This window comes from Pan paniscus, chromosome 1 (assembly GCF_029289425.2).
Source record: "Pan paniscus chromosome 1, NHGRI_mPanPan1-v2.0_pri, whole genome shotgun sequence".
Taxonomy (NCBI): Eukaryota; Metazoa; Chordata; class Mammalia; order Primates; family Hominidae; genus Pan; species Pan paniscus.
In genome coordinates, this window is record NC_073249.2 from 185,291,848 (window position 1) to 185,306,687 (window position 14,840).

Here is a 14,840-nt window from a genome sequence, read left to right on the forward strand (position 1 = left end):
GACCTGGGTCGGCACCAACCAGCACTGTGACTGTGGGCCACTTGATTCACTGTGTTGGTTCAAGCAGCCCTGCCAGCATCCAAGACAGCCAGTGATCTTGTCTAATGGTGCCATCAGCACCTGGGCCCAGAGTTAGATCAGAAGCAGGGAGAACCTCAGCCTGGCGGGGGTTGAATTACATGGACTTTGAAGCTCCTTCCAACATTTTCCTCCTGCGATGACAAGGGCATTTCCCATACATGGCTATTGTACACCCATTGTGTGCCCAGCATCTAGCTTGGTTCATTAGAGACCTAAACCTTCCAGGCAGAACAGGTGCAACAAGTGAGGTAATAGCCAGAATGAGCAGTGTCCACAGTGCTCTGTGGCCTGGGGTAGTCAGGGTAGGGTGGGCCTGGCTCCAGGACCTTAGGACAGTGGGTATCTCTGATCCGCGGAAGACCCCAGCTGCCTTTCCCCACATCTTGACTGTCCTACTCTGGCTTTGCCTTCTCATGACAATGAGGGCAGAAGTCCACAAGGTTGGATAGGGACCTCTGAGGACCCTCTGGCTACAAGATGACTCTGAAAGTTATGGCTTTGCTCCCACTATGGCCAGGAGTAGCACATCCAGATTTATTTCCGGTTGTAGGAGGAAAACCCAAATTGGGAAGGATAGAGTCATGAACCAGGACCAAGGTGAAGAAAGAGGAAAGGAAACAGCTCCCCTCCCATCCCTGCTGCCCTTGACTTGGACACCTCAGGGAATCCCAGCTTAAGGTTCCCCCATTAACCTCTTAGCAAAACCCTAAATATTTCTTCTAATTCTAGGAATGATTAAGAAGCACCCTTCGGTTCATCCATGGGCCCTCTCCCTGGTCACCTATCCATCCATCTCATCTAATTGTTTTCCTGTTCATTTATCTGCTCATCCTATCTGTTCCTACCATTCTCCCATTTGTCCTCCCACCCATCCAACTTCCCATTCTTTCATCCTTCTGTCTGTACTCTCATGCATGTAATAGTGCATGTATCCATTCATCCATCCAACCAGCCATTCTTCCATTCTTCCATTCATCCACGTCTCTGTCCTCCCATCCAGCTCTCCATCATCTCATCTGTTTATTGACCCATTCTCCATCTATCCTTCCGTTTGTTTTCATCTACTCACCTATCCTCCGTCTGCCTATTCATCTCCTTATCTGCTCATCTAGCGTTCCATCCTTCTGTCTATCCTCTTCCTGTTCTTCATTCTCTTTATATTTCCTTTATCCACTTTATCTATCCACGCACCAATCACTCTATTCATCCACTCCAGGAGGCTTAGCTGTTTCCATTCTTCTCTCCTCCATCCATCCATTCAAACTTAACAATTCATTAGACTAATGGGACAGAGCACCTGACTCAGGGAACTTATGACTTATGATGTTAATGACCATATGGAAATATAGCCATCCCCAGGGCAACAGTGAGCACATCACGGTTTGGGAGTAGCTGCTGGGCCCAAAGGAATATCCTGAGGCATCTGGCCTGTGTTCTTCTGGGGCAGGCTGGGATGCTCTGCCTGTCCTTCCTAGAATGCTCCTGTCCACAGAGCTGTGTGGCCTGTGAAATGTTGTGCACCTGTTGGGGAACTGAAGCTGTTGCTACTGTTCCCTGATTCCACAGAGCTGCTGCCTCCACTCTTCAGCTTGTGGGCTGGACCTACAACTTGGGGCAAAGTCAGCCTCCCCTCTGAGGGCTTTGTAGGCATGGAGCAGGACAGAGGCCTTGCCCAGGCCTTCCCTGAACCACCCTGGTCCTGTGTCTGCACTGTAGATTGGCCTGGGGAAACTGAAGGCCCAGAAATGGGACTTCTCTATGGAAACCAAGCTTGGGCCCCCAGCCTTGTGGCTCCTGAGTCCCTGGCTAGTAGACTTCCCTACTCTCACCTTCTGCCCTCTCGCCATGCCTAATATTAAATTTGCCCTGGTTTCTCTACCTACACTTTAGAATTCTGCCCTGTGAGCTGCCCTAGAGGTGTCCTCAGCCAGAAGGGCATGCTCAGTCCTCACCCGTCATGCCGGTCAATGGGAGCCTCCCACGTCATCCCACACTTGAGATGGCCAATAGTCCTGCCTGATGAGTGTCACCAGCTACTAGGGCCAGACTTAAATCAGAAGCAAAAAAAACAAAAAACAAAAAACAAACTATTGCACTTGAGTTGTCTTTTAATTTCTTTTTTGTTTGTTTTTTAACCAGCATCTCACTTCCTCATTATACTGTCTGTCCCCTCACAGCCCTCGCCCACCCCACCTAGCTGCTGTGCACTGCCCTGAACAGCAGCTGTGGCTACACTTCTGGGCCTGAGCACCGGGGCAGAGGGATACCCCAGCTCCTGCCCAGCACTGCAGCTGGCAGGGCCTTGACTGGCCTGAGAAACCATGGCCTGCCGGCCAGGTGCTACCTCCATGAGCCCTGGGTCCGCCCTGGCCTCCTGCCCCATAGCAGAGCCTAAGTATTCTCATTTCTTTCTAGGGAATCTGACTAAGCACATGAAGTCGAAGGCCCACAGCAAAAAGTGCCAAGAGACAGGGGTGCTGGAGGAGCTGGAAGCCGAAGAAGGTAACAATTGCCAACCTTCTCCGTCCCCTTTCCCCTTGTCCGCTTTCCCTGTCCTCCTCCACCTTTCCTGCTTGCCTTCCCTGCTTCCTTTCTGTCTGCTTTGCCCCATTCCCCCTCCTCCCCTCTCTCCCTCCAATAGCTTCACCTTCAGTTCTCCCAATTATCAGACAAAGGTTAAATTCCCTGAATGATCGAGCCACCTCCCCACATGCTGATAGGATATGCTCTGCAGCCCTAGCTATCATGCATTACCATCTGCCATGCAGGTGGAGCGCCTGGCACCCATGGGTACTCAGTGAATGTTTACTGAATAAATGCACACAAGAGAACTTACAGCCAACGTTGATTGAGTGCCCACTATGTGTCAGGCAGGTTCTAAATGCATGCCCTGAATTATCCCAGCCAACCCCTCATAGTGACACTGTGGGACACATACTCTCCGAAGCTCCACACCCACACTCCTGCCTACACACTCTGGCATGGGCCTGACACATGGGCCTTTTGGAGCTAGGAGAGTTTCAAAAAAGCCCAAACCAGACCTGACAGCCGCTTGTCACCTCCCAGCCCCATCCCCGTACACACCCCGGCCATGGTGGTCAATCCCCAGGAGGCATCTTAGAGTCAGTCTCTGAGAAGACAGGGCAGAGGAGTCGAAGCCAGTGGGTCTGGCTGAGCACTGCCCAGCCTCAGCAGTCAGGCAGGTGGCCAGAGGGGCTTTGGTGGTGGACGGCAGTCCCTCCAACAGAAGGAGGCTGGAGCCATCTCGCCAGCACCAAGCAAAGCAGGAAGCATACTGATTCCCTGAAATCAGCCCCAGGACTTAGAGTGTGACAGAGAGGAGTGTGTATGCACGCACTGTGTGTCTTGTTCTGTTTTTGTTTTTCCAATTTGGGGATGTATTTGTGGTCTTACAAAAAAGAGTTAAGTCATATTTCCTTTTAGGTGGAATAAGTCATGTTTATAGAGCAGAACACAGTGAACTTGGGGCTGTTCCCCCCCAAAGCTAGAATGGGGTTCACTATGCTTGTCAAGGATACACTGGGCCATATGCACATGTTGTCTCATTGAGTCCTCAAAACAGGTGGCAGAAACTTGTGTCACTCATGTTAAGTCAGGGAAGTCAAAGCTCAGACAGGTAAAAATAGCCCAAGGTCACACAAAAACCCTGGCTGCATGCCAGTCCACTGCCTGGTGGGCTGGACCAGGGGAGCCTGAACCTAAGCCAGAGCCCTCCCCTGAGGTCCCTGCCCCGCCCCAGCCTCATTTTCCCAGTGGAGCGAACGAGGATGCTCAGAGCCACTTTTCTGAGGACGAAATCCATGCATTCATTCCAGAAGTAATTACTGGGCACAGTCTCTGTGCCTGGCTCTGTTCTGGGTGCTGGGGGTTCCGCAGTAAATAAAACAGCTCCTGCCCTCAGGCAGTCGGCATGGCAGGGGAGCTGGGCAAGGAACGATGGTGGAGTAGAGCAGGGGCCCTGCCTGTGAAGCCAAAGAGAAAGCAGAAGAGCCAAGTGAGGGCTGGGGCCCGTGGGGAGGGCCGCTGTGCTAGACAGGGCGGTGTGAGCAGAGAACCCACCCGGAGGAACCGGGGTCAGGAGCCACGTGGGGTCAGGGAGGAGCTCTCCTGCAGAGGGAGCAGCAGGTCTGGGGTCCCCGGGGGCCACCGCGCTTGGCCCGCGTGCTGGAGCCCGCTGGGCGCGGGGGCAGCCGGTTCAGAGAGAGCTAGAGCCTGAGGGCTGAAGGGCATGGGGGGGGTGCCCTGGAGCGGAGGAGGGAGGCAGGGCGTCCTCTGGCCTGTGCCGTGGGCGCGGGGAGCACGGGTGTGCTCAGGAGGTGGAAAAGCGGCGGGATTCTGGGTAGGTTCCGGAGGGAGAGCCCACAGGCTCAGATGACCCCATATGGGGCAGAAGGGAGGGGGAAGGACGAAAAGGAGCCATGGAGGACTCCAAGGATTACGGCCCAAGAGACTGAAGGATGGAGTTTCCACTTCCCGCGACGAGACAGATGCCGGGGCGAGCGGCAGGAGTTCGTGTCTGTGGGACGCGAGGTGGCGCGTGGGAGAACTGCCTGGAAGGAGCGAGGCGCCCCGGCCCTGCCCATGGTGCTGGCCAGGCTGGGCGCTAGCGCCACCGTGTGGCCTCTCCCAGCGGCGCCCGCCGCGCGCTCAAGCTCTCTCATTTGTGGAGCGTTGGCCTGGATCCCAGCAGGGGCGGGGCCGCTCCTGCAAGGGCCCTGGGAAGGGGCCGCCCAGCCAGGGGCATTCCTCAGCGCCCTGCAGGAACGCAGATGTGGAGGGCCCGGCCAGCCCCGAGCTGGGCAGGGGACTCTTGGCTTCCAGCATTCATGCACTGAGTGCCCAGGACGGGCCATTACCCCCACTGGGTCTCAACTTCCACATTAGTAAAGAGGATCTTTAGGAGCCCTCCCTGCTGGACATCAGGAGACGCTGGTCCTGACTCTCCTTCACTCCTAACACTACCCCTGTGACCTTCATCTGCAAAATGCTGACAATCCCACCCCAGCTACCTGCCTGCTGAGACTGGGGGGACAGGGTATCATGGGATGACAGGAGCTGAAGTTTATTGGGTACTTACTGTGTGCCAGACCCTCACAGTCCTCTGAACAGCTTCCTAGAGTGCTTTTATTGCTACCCAGTTTACAGATGAGGAAACCAGACACACAGAAAGTAAAGTATCCAACGTCACACAGCAAGGAAGTGGTAGTGCTGAGATTCAGACCCGACCATTCCCTGCTTCTTAGTGCAGCACATCATTTTTAAACTGTCAGCGTAATAATGCAAGGGCTGTAAACCTTAGCTCTGACTCAGCCACCAGCTCTCACTGGGTCATCTGTGCCTAGATTTTGCTGTATGTAAATGAGGGGCAGGGCCAGGTGAACGGGTGTTGAATTAGGCCCCTCCCAAAGTCCTAGGCAAGGGAGGTAAATGCCTGGGGCATAACTACAAAGTTCACCCCCATCCCCAGCCCTGCTCTCATCCTAATCCTTCATTCCTCCTCTGGTCTCATCACCCTGCCTCTAGCCTCAGGGGCCTACTTTTGCCTGCCATCCCCAGCTCCACCCCATAGCTTTTGACCTACATCCGGCTGAATGCCCACTTTTGTCCACTTTGGACATCTGACTGCTGCATATTGAGTGACTTGGAAGTGCTAGTTCCGGGCTTTCTGGCCCCGGGGCAGCTGGGCATGGTTGAGAGCCAAAGCCTAGCTGCCCCAGCGGCCTGAGTCAGTTTCTGTGCCAGCCCTCCTGGTCAGGTGGGTGCAGTACTGATATGTGTGAGCGATGGGGCTGGCTGGCCAGCTCAACCCACCTGTCAGCAACCTCACTCTGCAGACCAGAAACAGGTTCCAATGGTCTAGTGATGGGCCAGCGAACAGGCCAAATGTTAGCGGAGCTCTCCCCAGCGTCCGGATTGCTGTCCATTTCAGAGATGCCCAAACTAGACTCCTGACATGTTAGAGGTGACCCGACTGGTTGGGGTCATCCCAGAGCAATCAGACCAGGAGGCTAGTATTCCAGAGCCCTAACCCCCACTTTTAGACTCTATTCAATAACTCTGTCATTATTCTTATAGTCTGTTTAAGGAGTGCAAGTGACCTAAATGTCCAACAATATCTGAAACAAGTATCACAATTTTGTTTTTTGTTTACTCTTGTGAACAATTGCTTCCAAGTCACTCAACATGCAGCAGTCAGATGTCCAAAGTGGACAAAAGTGGGCATTCAGCCACATGTAGGTCGAAAACTATGGGGTGGAGCTGGGGCTGGCAGGCAATGGGAGGGCCCCGAGGCTAGAGGCAGCCTGGACTTCAAAAGGGCAGTGGCTCCTCAGATAAGAGCGTGGCTGGGATGGGGACCTGCTCTGCAGCCTGAGGCCAGCTTAGCCAAGCCACCCACAGAGGCCAGAGTCCGCCACCTGCCAGATGCCATTGTGCCAGCCACCGGGAGTCTGGTCACCGTGGCAGATGTGTGTGTACACTGACCACGGATGGCTCTGTGCTGCTGGACCAGCCAGTGTGACTGCCCTGTCCTGGAATAACAGATTTCATCATTAATGTATTAATATGGTAGCTATAATTATTTTTAAGCCCTCAATATGTGCCGGGCCTTCATTTTACTCCTCCTAGAAAACCTGGTGAGGTGAGACCATCACATTCATTCGACAAAGGGGGAGACCAAGCAGAGCAAGGTGGTAAGTTGCCCATGGTGAAGCCAGCACTGAGATGCTAGTGAAACAAACAAACAAACAAACAAACAAACAAACAAAGACTGTCTTCTTTGCTATGGCTCAATCCCAGCCCTACTGCTGTCTTCCATGGGCAAGTTACTTACTTTCTCTTACCTCAGTTTCCTCATCTGTAACATGAGGATGAGAACAGTACCAGCTTCACAGGATTCTCTGAGGTCTAAATGAATAAATATACCTAAAGCTCTCAGAACTGAACATTGCACATTCTAGGCATAAGGGAATTATTGTTCACTATTATTTACAAAGCGCTCCCATATCTGTTACGTTTCTTGGTTGTCCCAACAATCTTGTGCCCTTGCGATGGCTATTTTGCCCAGTCAGCAGGCAAGGAAACTGGGGCTCAGAGAGGAGCAGCCGTGTGGGCAGTGGGGCCAAGGCCCAACTGTGACCTTGGGTCTTCTGTGTTTGCCCTCAGGAACCAGTGACGACCTGTTCCAGGACTCGGAAGGACGAGAGGGTTCAGAGGCTGTGGAGGAGCACCAGTTTTCAGACCTGGAGGACTCGGACTCAGACTCAGACCTGGACGAAGATGAGGATGAGGATGAGGAGGAGAGCCAGGATGAGCTGTCCAGACCATCCTCAGAGGCGCCCCCGCCTGGCCCACCACATGCACTGCAGGCAGACTCCTCACCCATCCTGGGCCCTCAGCCCCCAGATGCCCCCGCCTCTGGCACGGAGGCTACACGAGGCAGCTCGGTCTCGGAAGCTGAGCGCCTGACAGCCAGCAGCTGCTCCATGTCCAGCCAGAGCATGCCGGGCCTCCCCCGGCTGGGACCGGCCCCTCTGGGCTCTGTGGAGAAAGACACAGGCTCAGCCTTGAGCTACAAGCCTGTGTCCCCAAGAAGACCGTGGTCCCCAAGCAAAGAAGCAGGCAGCCGTCCACCACTAGCCCGCAAACACTCGCTAACCAAAAATGACTCATCTCCCCAGCGATGCTCCCCGGCCCGAGAACCACAGGCCTCAGCCCCAAGCCCACCTGGCCTGCACGTGGACCCAGGAAGGGGCATGGGCCCTCTCCCTTGTGGGTCTCCAAGACTTCAGCTGTCTCCTCTCACCCTCTGCCCCCTGGGAAGAGAACTGGCCCCTCGAGCACATGTGCTTTCCAAACTCGAGGGTACCACCGACCCAGGCCTCCCCAGATACTCGCCCACCAGGAGATGGTCTCCAGGTCAGGCCGAGTCACCACCACGGTCAGCGCCGCCAGGGAAGTGGGCCTTGGCTGGGCCGGGCAGCCCCTCAGCGGGGGAGCATGGCCCAGGCTTGGGGCTGGCCCCACGGGTTCTCTTCCCGCCCGCGCCTCTACCTCACAAGCTCCTCAGCAGAAGCCCAGAGACCTGCGCCTCCCCGTGGGTGAGTTCCTGCCCCTGGTGGCTGGGCCGCTTCTCCCCTGTGGGTGCAGGGGTTGCAAGTTCACACCCTCCTGGGTATCACACCTGGAACTAAACAGCTCTGCCAGCTCAGTAGTTATTAATAATTTAGCAAACATTTATTAGGCACCTACTGTGCCATGCACCATGCTGGCTGCCCTAAATCAGCTGGCTTATTAAACTTTATTTTAGCCTCAGAAGGACAGAGCATGGACTCTGGAGTTCATGGGAAATGGGTTCTACCACGTATTAGTCCGTTCTTGTATTGCTATAAACAAATTCCTGAGACTGGGTAATTTATAATGAAAAGAGGTTGAATAGGCTCACAGTTCTTCAGGCTGTACAGGAAGCGTGGTGCCAGCATCTGCTCGGCTTCTGGGGAGGCCTCAAGCAGCTTTTACTCATGGCAGAAGGCAAAGCGGGAACAGGCATCTCACATGGCAGAGTGGAAGCAAGAGAGAGAGTTGGGGGAAAGGTGCCACACGCTCAAAATGCCAGATCTCCTGAGAAATCACTATCTGGAGGACAGTATCAGGCCCTGAGGCATCCGTCCCCATGACCCAAACACCTCCCACCAGGCCCACCTCTAACACTGGGGTTTACAATTCAACACGAGATTTGGGCGGGGACAAATATCCAAACGATATCATATCACTTGCAAGGGGTGTGGCCTTGGATGAGGTTGTAAATACTCGTGCAATTCCCCATCCCCCACCCCATCCCCATCTGCCTGTGTTCTTTGAGCAGATGGCACAACTTAACCAAAACCATCACCATCTCCAATATCACTGTCACCAGTGCCCTCAGAGACACCACAACCAATATCATCCTTGTCAACCATCAGCACTATCCCCATGGCCAGCACCACCACTGTCACCATTGCACCAACACACCACTGCTGCCACCCCATCAGCACAGTCACCATCCCTGTCCCCTCAACTGCCATGACCCCTCCACTGATAGCACCATCATTGTCAGCTGACCACCTTCCAACACCTTCTCTGTCCCCGTGTTGCCATGACCCAGCCCTGTCACTCCTGGAGGAACACTGATCTAGGAATCTTTCCTTGATTTTTAATTTTGGGTTCACATTCAAATTCCTGGAGGTGGCAGAAGGGCAAAGAGCCTCAGGTGGGAACTCATGTCCAAGAGTGAAGCTGGGTGAAGACCATTTTAGGAACAGGAGAGGCAGCAGACCCACATAGAGGCCAGGCTCATGGGTGACAACAGGGCCCCACGTCGCTCAAGTATCCCCTCCTTTGAAGACCGATATGCTGGCTAGAGGCATGGAGACCATGGGGCCTGAGCATACTCATGGTCACTGTCGAGCTGGAGATGGCCCATTCCAGAGATGGCAGCTGGCTCAGCATCTGTGGGCAGGGAGTCAGGAACTTGGTTCTGGGCTCAGCTCAGCCGGGACCCTGGACTCGCTCTGTGATCTTGGGCGAGTCCCCCTCGCACTTCCAGGCCTCGGCTCCCCATGTGCCCAGCATGTAACCTTCACCTTACCTTGTCTTGTTTTCTGACCCCAGCAGAAGGCCGAGTCCCGAAGTCCCTCCTGCTCACCCGGCCCTGCTCATCCTCTCTCCTCCCGACCCTTCTCCGCCCTCCATGACTTCCACGGCCACATCCCGGCCCGGACAGAGGAGAACATCTTCAGCCACCTGCCTCTGCACTCCCAGCACTTGACCCGTGCCCCATGTCCCTTGATTCCCATCGGTGGGATCCAGATGGTGCAGGCCCGGCCAGGAGCCCACCCCACCCTGCTGCCAGGGCCCACCGCAGCCTGGGTCAGTGGCTTCTCCGGGGGTGGCAGCGACCTGACAGGGGCCCGGGAGGCCCAGGAGCGAGGCCGCTGGAGTCCCACTGAGAGCTCATCAGCCTCCGTGTCGCCCGTGGCTAAGGTCTCCAAATTCACACTCTCCTCAGAGCTGGAGGGCAGGGACTACCCCAAGGAGAGGGAGAGGACCGGCGGAGGCCCGGGCAGGCCTCCTGACTGGACACCCCATGGGACCGGGGCACCTGCAGAGCCCACACCCACGCACAGCCCCTGCACCCCACCCGACACCTTGCCCCGGCCGCCCCAGGGACGCCGGGCAGCGCAGTCCTGGAGCCCCCGCTTGGAGTCCCCGCGTGCACCGGCCAACCCCGAGCCTTCTGCCACCCCGCCGCTGGACCGCAGCAGCTCTGTGGGCTGCCTGGCAGAGGCCTCTGCCCGCTTCCCAGCCCGGAGGAGGAACCTCTCTGGGGAACCCAGGACCAGGCAGGACTCCCCCAAGCCCTCAGGAAGTGGGGAGCCCAGGGCACATCCACATCAGCCTGAGGACAGGGTTCCCCCCAACGCTTAGCCTCTCTCCAACTGCTTCAGCATCTGGCTTCCAGTGTCCAGCAACAGACGTTTCCAGCCACTTTCCTCGAATCATCCCACTTCCTCAGCCCCATCTGTCCCTCCATCCAGGAGCTCTCACGGCCCCATCTGTTGTACCTTCCCATGTATGCAGTTACCTGTGCCTTTTTCTACACCTTTTGTTGCTTAAAAAGAAACAAAACAAATCACATACATACATTTAAAAAAAAACAACAACCCACGAGGAGTCTGAGGCTGTGAATAGTTTATGCTTTTGGGGAAAGGCTGATGGTGAAGCCTCCTGACCCTCCCCGCTGTGGTTGGCAGCCACCCACCCCAGAGGCTGGCAGAGGGAAAGGGGTACACTGAGGGAGAAAGGAAAAGGAAACTTCAAACAATATAGAATTAAATGTAAAAGGAAGCACTCCTGTGTACAGATGCGATCAAGATTCCTGTTTATTGCCACTTTACCCCCCTGCCCAGCTCGTAGCCACCCCTCTCTGCCAGCAGAAAGGCCAGTGTCCCCAGGCAGAGGGGCACAAACACAGGCAGGTGACCCCCACCCAGGCCCCAGCAGCCAGGCCCAGAAAAACTAATCTTTTCCTTTTTTTTTTTTTTTGCAAGAAAATAAAATGACACTTTTCCTAGGATTTCAACACAAAATAATAGGTGCAGGTAGAAGGAGGAGGGCTGGCTCCCCAAGGGCTCCTGGATACTCTGGTAGTCTGAGTCATAGGCCCATCCTGGCACTCCACAGGTGGGCAGGCCACCCCACCCACGCACCCCCACTCCAGACACCTCCCTTCTGCCCCCCACCCTGGCCCCCTGGGCTGGGGAAGGAGCCCTGACTGTCCGTCCCTGGCTCCCAAGCCCCTGACCGAGGCCTCACTCTCCTGTTGCCTCCTCTGTTCTAAAACCACCCACAAAGGCAGAAGTGGCAGGGCCCGAGCCCTAGGGGCCATTCCTGAGACTGGGTTTTGGGTTTTGTTTCATCTTGGTCCCTGGGGTACAAGGGAGCCTGTTCCCCTCATGGCTGGGTTTTTCCAGTACTCCACAGCAGAGGTTTGCAGGGAACTGTTTCAGGACCACTTTGCCACAGGACTGTTTCCCCCCTTCCCTGCCCCTGTCTCCACTACCCCAAGGAAATACCCACAACTGTGGCTGGTGGATATGGCCTGGGCCTGTTTGCTGTCTTACACCTCTTTTTTAAAAAGAGAGAGGATGGTGTTTGATACTTCGCCCAGCCACCACAGATTCTTTTGACCTAGAGGATTTTTGAATTGTCCTAACTCGTTGGAATTCTCCAAAGCAATCAGTGTGAGCCAGTGCCTCTTCCTTACCCACATCTCTACTTTCAAGAAGCTGCCCTGCATTTCCTGGGGCAAAACTCTACTTTGTAAGAAAAATAATAGGACCAGAAATTTAAATCCCAAATTGAACTATGGAACTTGAACTCTAGCGTGTTCACCCCAACTGGGAGAGGTGAGCTTTTTCCCAGTGTTTCAGAACTGATTTTCTTTACTTTCTACAAGGGAGGGCAGCACAGGGACTACGGTTGAGGCCCATGAAGGCTGGGTTTGATGCCACCCTATACAGAGCAGGGACCTCTCTGGCTAATCCCCAGTCCTCAGCCAGGTTGTGTGAATCAAGTGCCTGCCCCAGGGCTCTTGAGCTATTGAAGCTGCTTGGGTATAGGACACAGTAGGTGGGGAGGGTTAAGAACCTTCTGTGAGTTCCCTGTGCGGGGCTGTACTTGCCTCTTCCAATTCGTGGCCTTTCCCTGCTTGGTCCCTACTAGACAGACAAACCAGCCACAGTCCAGCCTGCAGCCAGACCACCTTGTTCATTCATTCTCCTTTGCCTCAGAGCTAAGACAAAAATGAGACAGAAGGCAGGGCTCCCTGGGAGTCCACTGTGCTCCAGGGTTCTGGGGAATCAGGGTTAGCCAGCAGCTCCTGGCTGCTTCCCTCAGAGACTAGGGCTCTCATCCTCCCCAAGAGAAGCAGCAAGCCCAGCCTGGACCACACTGTCCATATTGCTGGACAGTGGCCTGACAGAAAGTGACTCCTCCAAGTCCCAGGAGGCCAGGGCTTTTCTCATCCTTGCCTTTCAGCCCTGACCCATGGGACTGCCCACGGATTGGAGACTTCAAGGGCTGAGGTCTGGGAGCTGCATAAAGGGCATTGCTTCAGCCCAGGTTAGAAATCTGCCTGGGCAAGCTCTTCCTGCCCCAGACCTACAAAGCAGCAGACCGGGGGCTCTGGTGGACTAGCCCCTGACATTGGTGGGGGGCCCCACACCACTCCACCCCACCCTGCCTTCCAGCTCTCCTGGGCATTTTTCTCCCTGTACTCAAACAGCCTACCCACCCAAGGTTTCCTCCCTGGGCAGCCTAGCAATGAACAGTGCAGCCGGCAGGGCAGAGGCCCGGCAGTCACGGGGCCCGTCAGGCTCAGGCAGAGAAGCCACAGGGGCCAGGAGTCACTGGAGACTATTTCTAAATGATGGGGGTAAATGCACAAATAGAATCTCACCAAAGGGCTGCCTCCACATTGATGCCGTGCCCAGAGGGACAGAACCAATGCCACCGGCCTGGGTATATGTCACTGGGCACAGCTCTAACCCCCTCCTCCGGACTCTAGTCCCGCTCCTCTGCGCACAGAGCCCCCAGCCCACAGGTACACCTTCATGATTTGGAAAAAGACGCTCGCCCCATGCACGCCCTCCTCTGGGCCTTCTGCCCTGCTCCCAGTCACTTCCAAGCTTCCTGTTTGCCTGTGATGTTATTGTGCCTGTTGAGGGAAGCAGCGGAGGAGGCAGTGGCTGACTTGGCACAGATGCCTGCTACGTGCTCTGTTGAAATGCGCGGGGTGGCCATTCCTCGGTACAGACTAGTCCTGGTCCTTGGGTGTGGGCAGTGGGGGAGGAACCAACTGGTCGAGGTTTCAGAGCCAAACCTCGCCTTTGGTTGGTGAGTCCTTGCCCCCCAGGCCTGCGCTCCACGATGCCTTTCACCCTTGGCAATCTCAGGGCCATCCTGGGTAGTAACCCCACTCCTCTCTGCTCCCGCCCGCACCTATGGCTCTCACTCTGGGCTCAACCCCTGCAACCCTCCAGGAGCCAGACAGCAGCCAGCTGCCTGCACTGTCGCCTCCGTAAGCTCCAACTTCCAGACCCAGAAGTCCCTCTGCTTCCCTCTGTTGGAAAAAGCCTAAAAGAATTAGCTTCCAGATTCCTCTAGCCCCTGCTCCATTCCCACCCAGTCCTTCTGAAGAGGAATGAGCAATACATCTGAGCTGGATTTCTCTCTAGTCCTTTCTCCAGACAAATCCTTCTTAAAGCAAAAGTCCTGGCTGAGCACCTGTCCTTGGGGACCGATCTGCCGTGTGACCAGGGGAAGAAAGTTCCCGAAAGCCTGTTCCACCAATTCTGCTTCTGTGTTGTGAATCCAGTCTGCTTTCCATTAGAAAACCGCTTCGGCACTTATGGTCACTTTAATAAATCTAGTATGTAAAAAAAGAAAGAAAGAAAAGAAACAGAAAAAAGAAACGTGCAGGCAAATGTAAAATACAATGCTCTCTGTAAGATAAATATTTGCCTTTTTTTCTAAAAGGTGTATGTATTCTGTACGTGAAATTGTCTGTAGAAAGTTTCTATGTTCTTAAATGGCAATACATTCCAAAAATTGTACTGTAGATATGTACAGCAACCGCACTGGGATGGGGTAGTTTTGCCTGTAATTTTATTTAAACTCCAGTTTCCACACTTGCATCTTGCAATGTTGGTATGGTATATATCAGTGCAAAAGAAAAAACAAAAAAAAACAAACAAAAAAAAAACAAAAATCCACGCAGGTCTAAAGCACAGAGTCTGACGTACAAAAGGAAAAATGCTCAGTATTGATGTGTGTGACCTTTGTTGTAAATTACATCTGTACTGTGAATGAGAAGTTTTTACAAGTATAATAATTGCCTTTATTACAGCTCTGGCTGAGTGTTCAGCCTGAGGATATTTTTTAAAAAAAAAAGAATTAGCATGTTGGAATAAATTTGAAAATCCCAACATAGCCCTGCTTGCCTGGCTCATGGTTTTTCTAGAGGGTTCCACAGTGTCAGAGTTGGAAGGATACTTGGCATCCCAAGTGCTCATTTTGCTTCAGAGCAGTCAGGCCAAGAGAGCGGAGGTGACTAGGCTGCAGTCACACAGCCCAGGACACTCTTGCAGACCCTGGAAAGGCCTCGCGAGGAAGCACCAGATATAGCACCATGTGGTTTG

The 14,840-nt window shown here is 54.3% G+C and overlaps 1 protein-coding gene across 5 annotated transcripts in view; it reads left to right on the forward strand.

Moving 5' to 3' along the window:
- HIVEP3 (HIVEP zinc finger 3) overlaps positions 1–14,631 on the forward strand; it is a 530,006-nt gene extending 515,375 nt beyond the window's left edge. For 4 of the 5 annotated variants that reach the window (XM_034962612.3, XM_034962626.3, XM_034962630.3 and 1 more), the window contains 3 exons: positions 2,497–2,583; positions 7,267–8,201; positions 9,751–14,631. In XM_034962612.3, coding sequence (XP_034818503.3) covers positions 2,497–2,583; positions 7,267–8,201; positions 9,751–10,566 — 1,838 coding nt within the window. In that variant the 3' untranslated portion in view covers positions 10,567–14,631. The remainder of the gene's footprint in view (positions 1–2,496; positions 2,584–7,266; positions 8,202–9,750) is intronic. The other variant, XM_034962640.3, reaches the window with a different exon arrangement.
- The last annotated feature ends 209 nt before the right edge of the window (positions 14,632–14,840 follow it).